The sequence below is a fragment of the Podarcis pityusensis genome, assembly GCF_964106645.2.
Source record: "Podarcis pityusensis genome assembly, chromosome: 6".
In the NCBI taxonomy this organism is placed as follows: domain Eukaryota; kingdom Metazoa; phylum Chordata; class Lepidosauria; order Squamata; family Lacertidae; genus Podarcis; species Podarcis pityusensis.
Window position 1 is genome coordinate 42,277,871 of NC_138030.1, and position 8,012 is coordinate 42,285,882.

The 8,012-nt window shown below is 41.4% G+C and overlaps 1 protein-coding gene across 1 annotated transcript; it reads right to left on the reverse strand.

The window, feature by feature from the left end:
- Nucleotides 1-1,211: 1,211 nt before the first annotated feature.
- SNRPE (small nuclear ribonucleoprotein polypeptide E) lies at nt 1,212-5,348 on the reverse strand. The gene is made up of 5 exons (XM_081010199.1): nt 5,150-5,348; nt 4,295-4,321; nt 3,366-3,428; nt 2,489-2,567; nt 1,212-1,484 (listed from the first exon to the last, which is right to left on the reverse strand). The coding sequence occupies exons 1-5, from the start codon at nt 5,201-5,203 to the stop codon at nt 1,429-1,431; spliced, it is 279 nt and encodes a 92-aa protein (XP_080866325.1). The 5' UTR covers nt 5,204-5,348; the 3' UTR covers nt 1,212-1,428.
- Nucleotides 5,349-8,012: the final 2,664 nt, after the last annotated feature.

An 8,012-nucleotide genomic window follows, 5' to 3' on the forward strand; every position in this document is an offset into this window, starting at 1 on the left:
TCGAATCCCCACAACGGGGTGAGCTCCCGTTGTTCGGTCCCAGTTCCTGCCAACCTAGCAGTTCGAAAGCACGCCATAGTGCAAGTAAATAGGTACCGCTCCGGTGGAAAGGTAAACGGCATTTCCGTGCGCTGCTCTGGTTTCGCCAGATGACCTGGTCATGCTGGCCACATGACCTGGAAGCTGTACGCCAGCTCCCTCAGCCAATAAAGCGTAATGAGCGCTGCAACCCCAGAGTCATCCACGACTGGACCTAATGGTCAGGGGTCCTTTACCTTTTATGGTAGTTTTTGCTTTGTGAATGGTGCCATGGAACCCCTGGATGGGTTACCCAATAGGTCGTCAGACCACCAACTGGGAATCAGAGTTCTAAATGAATTGCTCTCAGTGGCTTCATATTGATAGTTGCATACCATCCAAATCTCTGAGCAGTTTGCAGCGGTTCTAGGTGCTTGCCCAGGGTTTGTTTCCTTTGGAATGATGCAAAGTGGAGACTGTGGTGTTTTTATGATATATGGTTTATTTACACATATATGCAACCTGAACCTACGATGGAGGGGTTCACAGGATTAATACCTGAAGAGGATCTTGCTTCTTCTATGGCCACAGCCTTGGATTCCCGCAGAAATCATGCATAGCACTCTCTCTGGCATCTGTATGCTTTTAGCTTCTAGCTCACAAACCTCAACTCTGCCCTTTGTCTTTCTAATTACCAGACAGCTGAGGGTGGCCGGCCCACCCATTTACCCTCTGGCACAGAGTGACTTCCTCTGTTGCCTTAAGCATCCATACTTAGGGCCTTTATGGCCCTTGTCTGGCTAATTCAGCAATTTGAATCCCTGCTAGATCCAGGAACTAGAAGGGTCTTGGCACATCACCTAACCCGCCAAACTTGTAACACAACCTACCCACAAGAACAAGACATCTTTTTTAAAAAAGGGAAACAGAGTGGGGTGTACTCTATACTTGCCTGAGAAATGAAGCAACAGCAGGATAAGAGATTTTCACCAGGGGAGGACGACTAAATTAAGGGAGCCAATCAGAAAAGACACTCCCAAATGTTGATGGGAAAGTCGCCAATATCTTCTAATGAAAAGTTTATTGCTAAGGTAACATTGTAATTTGGGCTGAACAGTTTGTTTTCTCCTGTATCATTATAGAACTTTTAAGATTTCTACACCAGGTGCTATGGATAATAAGTAACAAAGATGTACTAACAAAAAGTTTTATTTATAAAGAACTACAATTCAACACAAATGTAGAAAAGTTATTGAAAATTATGCAAGCACAAATTAAGTAACTGGCTTCATTCTTCACACTTCAGACACCAACGGTAGAATTGGGAGCGATACCATTAAACCACTGCATGTTTTCTTCTATAGGTTTTAAAGATTAAAATAATAAGCAAAACAGACTCAATAACTATTTCTAGTTAGAAACACTCTGTAGAAGAGTAATATTGTCTCCTTTTAACATGATTCGACCTGCAATGAAAAAAAAGTGCCATTAGATCTATGGGAGTAAAAAAGATGCCCCTTTTCTGACAACATTATACCCCTTTTCTACTAACATCTTAAATCCAGTTTTCAGTTCATAGAATCGTAGCATTGGAAGGGGCCACAAGGGCCATCTAGTCCAATTCCCTGCAATGCAGGCTGCACAATGTGGAGCTCGAACTTGTGACCCTGAGATTAAGAGTGACATGCTCTACCAACTGACCCACTTCAGTTACATTCGTCATTTATCTACACCAGTCTTTCTCAACCTTGGGTCCCCCAATGTTTTTGGACTACAACTCCCACAATTCCTAGCAAGCATGACCAGTCATCAGTGATGACGCGAGTTGTATTCCAACAACACCTGGGGACCAAAGGTTGAGAAAGGCCGATCTAAACTGTATAATCGGTACTAAAAATATTGGCAAGGGTGGCAAAGTACAGTACTGTACAGCATTAACCCTTTCTCTTTTCCCTTTCTATGGCCTAACTCTTTCATGCCCTCAATTGTAGCATTAATTTGCTATCCAAAAACATTCAAGTAACATCCTAGGAGAAGATGAACTGCAAATATAATAAGACTTAGAGTAGGTAAAATTTACAGATAAAAAAGCAGCCATTCTTCCTTTTCATGTTATTTTTCTACTACCCTTTAATAAAAATGTTCATAGCAGTTTCACAGTAGTATTAAAAGGTAATTCTTTACCACTTGTTAAGATCATAATTGGACACTGGAGAAAGAACATGCCAATTTGACAGGCAACAGTCAGCTCTTTTTCATACTTAGTGGTTGAAATCCAGCCCACTAGGAAATTTGCAGAAAGGCAATAAAGATCCAGGCACAGCAGGGCAGTGAAAGCCCAGTGGCTAAAACCCATCTGGAAGGGAACATCTGCACTAGATGTAACCTTCAAATAGGTTTTTCATAGAAAACATGGAAAGTACAATTGCATTTGCTAATGACAAAAGGGAATGGTGTCCTCAACACTCACCCAGCTGTTTCCTTGATTTTGTCTTGGAGTGAATCTCCTCAGCATCATCCAGAACCAAGTTCATATATTCATCAAATCCCTGTGTAAGCCAAAATAGTTGCCTATGACTTCACATTGTTTTAAGGAAAGCAGAACACATGATAAGGTAGGAAATAAAGCGATATATCCCAGTAGTGAATTCAGACAGCTTGTTAACATCATCACATGTTGCCTGATTTTATATAAAAAAGTGCATAACCCAATTTGCCAAAACAATGACACAAACCTCCAAATCAAGACACAATTAAACTAAAATAAAAGTTCAATGCTGGACATGCAAGACTTTTCTGACAATGTCAGGAATTAATTGTGCTCTTTGGGTCTTCAGTTACATTTTATTTATTTTATTTTAAATTTGTTTTATTGCTTCACCATCTTAACTTTTACTGTGTCTTGACAGATACTGTAATGAGGGCATAAAAATGCTGTTACAAATAGAAAGTAAAAAATTTAAAATCATAAAATGAGCAGCGTAAAATTAATAAACTATATAACTCAGAAGCAGCATTAAAAATGTAAAACAGTTTTCAGTTATTGTTGTTATTATTAATTGAATTTATAAACTGCCCTATAACCACATAAAATAGCTTTAACCTGGCATTTAAATGTGATAGCAAATGAACTTGCCATGGCAAGAGAGGTAAGCACAATTATACAACCTTGTGAATCATGCAAAGGCACGATCATTTACAATACCACATGCTTCATGTTAGTAGGTGAAGAAGCTAAAGTTACTTGAAATTTAATTAAGCAGGAATCATTTTCTGGGTGGTTTGCTTCTGATAGTGTGGGTGGGTGTGAAGAAAGAAAAGAGAGAAACAGTGATGGCAATACTCACAATAATACAGCCTTCTATCCTCATGTTCACCTGTTCATACAGCCACACCTGAATTCTGGACCTCTGCAAAGTAAATAGTAAAGGAAGTATTTATAATGGTTCCAAAGAGGCTTTCACAAATTCAGTTGCCTATTGAAGATATCCATGGCTTTCACATGAAGAACAAAGGGCTGCCAAATCATACTTGGCTTTGGAAAAGGTATAAATTCCAAAACCCAGCATGACATTAAACACACATCCTGTGCATATTCAGAAGGTGTGAACCTGAATCATGGATTCGTACCAAGCCAATCCAAAATGTATGGATGTCTTAATCCAAACCATGTTTTTGAAGTACTGAAGCACTACACAACATCATACTTTGTTTGAAATGTTTATGGTTTATTCAAGACAAAAAGGTTTCTCAAGACATTTTATAATACGGCATAAACTTCCTAGAGCCTAGGTAATACTTTATACATGTTGCAGTGTTTCTAGGCATAGTGACGAAACATCAGTTTTTAAAGACCCAATTACATAGGCACTGGTCTTTTTTAAAGCTACTCAATTCTACAGTGTAGTTAAAATGCCATAAACAGAGGCCATGGAAATGGATGGTCAATGTTCAAATTAGGACATAACCTAGGTTTCAAGGTGCCATTTAGCTCCTAGCTTTCACATCTCAGTTTCTAACACTGAACAGCAGGAAAGTGAGGTAAAGGTTTGCCTGCCACATTCGTTTTAAAAGTTCACACCAAGCCCTTGTAATACAGACTATATACACTCCCCTCCAATAAAGCAAAATAGCACATCCTGACTATGATTTTATAACACAATAAAAAATTCCAGATCTCCTGGCCATTTGCTTTTCATCCACAAGTTATACTGAATATCACTACTTGTTCAAATTCATTATTAAGGAGTAAAAATCCCAAATTGTGTTTACTTACATTCTGTAGGTATCTGAAGATGAGGTTCTGCAACAAGTAGCTTAAGGAAAAACACATATACATACATAAAGCAGACCAAGCGAGCCAGTTTTTGACAGTGGCATTAGAACCGCCACCTCCACTTTTCAACATATATTGAGGCAAACAGGTTAGCAACTCCGAATTAGTATGCCTTGTCGTTTCTAATCAAAACCATTCCAATTTACTTTGGAAGATCCTTTTGAACATTTGGCTGCTTTATGGGTCGAATTTCAGACGCATTTTATCCACTCCCCACAAGTTTAGTCTGTTTGCCAGCATTTATATTCTGCCCTTCTCCCTCACGCTTTCCAGATGAACGGGGTATAAATAATAAATTTTTATTGTTTATTAATTATTATTATTGTTATTAAAGAGGATTTCAAGGCTACCCACAACAGCGCATGTGTGGCGTCGCTACATACGGCGCATGCATTATTATTACTATTACTCAAGAGGATTTCAAGGCTGCCGACATTGTTCAACAGCACTCCCCAAAACACTGTGAGGTGGACGAGCTTGAGAGCGTGGAACCGGTCCATTTTTACTGCTGACTGGAAACAACTGGGAATTTGAACCCAAGTCTCCCGGGCCAACGACCTGCACAAGCTACGCGACACAAATCAATGTCTTCCCGCCACTCCTGCGCCGAAAATTTCCTCACGGGAAACCAAGCGCCTGCTTCTCTCCTCGCCCCTTCAAACCCCCTTAACTACCCCCCGCCCTACGAATCTCAGGACACCTTCCTTGGGCACCATTGCTTCGCTCCCCCCCGCCCGTTACCATCCCCTTCCCACGCCGGGCCTGCTTCGCTTCCCGAAAGCCACGGAAGGATACGATGGGCTGCACCATCACTTTCTGCACCTTCTGGCCTTGCCCGCGGTACGCCATGGCCGGCAGCTGGGCTGGGAACTACTCCCGACAGGACGAGCCGACTTAGGCGGGACGGGGCAGCCAACGGTCAACTCCTCTCACTCCTGGCTTTATCCCTCGCACGCGCGCGGGCCGACGCTGCACCGACGTAGCTAAGAGAACTTCCGGCGCGGGCAGGAAGCTAAGCGACAGCCGTTCCTTTTTTGCATCACAATAGCGAGGCTGAGGGAGCGGCGCCCGCGTGATCCGAAAAGGGCCAATCGCGCAGGCGTCCCCGCCCTCTTCCTCCCCGTCCGCCATGACGCTTGCGGGCAGGGTCGGCCGAACCTGGTGAGAGGCGCCATCTTAGAGGAGGGCAGCGGTGTTGCTGAAGTAGACGCCTCGAGTTCCGTCTGCCGTCCAGAAAAAGAAGACGAGAGAAGGTGACTGGAGGACTGTTGTCCCGACTTCGACAGCGGCTTCTTCTCGGGGTTCGGTAAAGTCCCTGCGCGCGGGTGACAAGGGGCCGGGGTCCCCCTCCCTCAGCAACCGATATAGGTATAAAGGCCGCTTCGTATAGGATTCCCTGGGTTTCCCGGGCCGAGGCGGCTCTCCGTAGGCCCGCCGCCTAGGGCCTCTTTGTTTTCAAATTTACGCTCTTCCTTTTGATAAACGGCCCGTTCCCAGTCCCAATCCGAGATTGCGACAGCTTCATTATATTTATTTTATCTTATCTATGGTTGCCCCTAAATTAACTCCATTTTCTGCTTCCTTTTGCGTTTCATATAAATGGCGTCCGTACGGCCCCGCTTTATTTATTTATTTATTTCCCGGCCCTCCCACAGCGATTGTTTTCCTGCTCTTTAAGATTTGTTTAGATAATTCGGTTTTCCCTCCCAGTCTCCCAGATCCTTGCGACCATCTAGGAAAGGGCATTTGGATTAACTGGCCTAATCCCAAAGATGGGGAAACTAGGGCAAAGGAAATCCCACAGTGCGGGATTTTCAATAATAGTGGGTTGTTTGTTTGTTTTTTAAATGAAATAAAATAAAGCCAAGACCTGCCATTTTTAGTGCTATTGATGTAACAGAACTCTCTGGCATTGCAATTCAGTAGGTACACTGAAAAATAGCAAAACTAGGAAGTACAGTAATTCTGGTTGACAAAAAAAGAGTCTCTGATTATCATGGCATTTAGCTGGTGGCATTTGAGGTTCTTTTCCAAAACAGATTGTTGTCATTGGTGCATGCTGCACTCCAAGATTGAGCTGTGCATCTAGTATGTTTTAGGAATATAATGTCATAGGATAATCAATTTAAAACACAATGAAAAATAGAACTGCCATTGCATGCTATTGCTAGGCAGCATAGAGACGACTACTTTAATGAAGATGAGGGTGATCAATGGTTGCAGAGGACATAAAATACATTTTGTAACCAAAATATATGCAGTATATCCAGTTTGAAACTAGGTACTCGTTCTTCCCACTGCAGACCCTTTGCAACTGAATTAGCTATAATAATTGTGATAAAGTTTTTCTGTGCGTTGAGCAGCTACTAATTTAGTGTGTTAATTTCCCCAGTCTTTCTGATACGAGAAGATGCAGCAGCTTTAATACCGAAGAGTACATTGTTTCCTCCCAGTGCAGAGTCTGGCACAGATGGCAGTTTAGGGATTTTCAATAATAGTGGGTTGTTTGTTTGTTTTTTAAATGAAATAAAATAAAGCCAAGACCTGCCATTTTTAGTGCTATTGATGTAACAGAACTCTCTGGCATTGCAATTCAGTAGGTACACTGAAAAATAGCAAAACTAGGAAGTACAGTAATTGTACTTCCTAAAGCTATTGTAACTACCTAAAGCTATTGTAGTTAGAGGTGCTTACCCTATTCATGTGCCTTTCAAAACATGCAAAAAGATCATAGTATCGAAGGACAGATTTAAAGTGGCTTAGTTAACAAAAACCCATATGTTGATAGGGGAAGCTGAGAAATTGGTGGGCATTGGCCCAAGTGGTCATAAATTACCTCAACTGCCATTCTTCTACCTTGCTGTCAGAATGTCAGAGCAACAAATTTCTTGACCTCTGAACATAAGCTCATTTCAGAATTTGACAATGACAATATGGAAATGGCTCCTTTATATACTTATATTCATTCAGGCATTTGGCTTTGGCATGCATGGTGCTTACTCACTGCAATGAAATGGAGAGGTGCTTAAGAGAACAGTGAATAAAATCTGTGTTGTGTGCTTCAAGACAATTTGAAGTGCATATGAAAATGCTGCTCTTTGCTATCCATCATTAGCACTAGCTGGTTTTTGACCTTCAAAGTGTCTTGTGAACATATACTCTCAATACGTGCAATGAGACAGGGATGTTAACTGTATGCTTGATAATCAGAGTGAGGGAGACACTGTATGAACAGAAATTAGAATATGAAAGTTTCTGTTCCTGTGCCTAAACCTTTCAGCTTACATTCCTAGAAGGGAGTATTACAGGGGATGATCCAGCTCTACAGTTCTGTGATTCTACTGCATTTTTTCTCACATAAGCTCAAAAGTTAGCCTACCATCAGTTGACTTTTGGAAAGCTTTTGTACGATTTGAAAACAAAACTGCTCAGCTTTATCAAGGATGTCAGCATCATCATGAGAATCTGGCTTTCAAGTACTATTCCTACTATCAGAGCTATGCCCATTATTTTTACTGGAGGGGGGATGGAAAAACAATTAATCACCTTTTCTTATTTGCTTTTTTAAAATGGTTGGTTTTTATATATTGGTGAAAGACACCAACAGTTCTTGGATTTCACCTATATATTAAAACAGTGTAATATTGAGTGAAGTTAA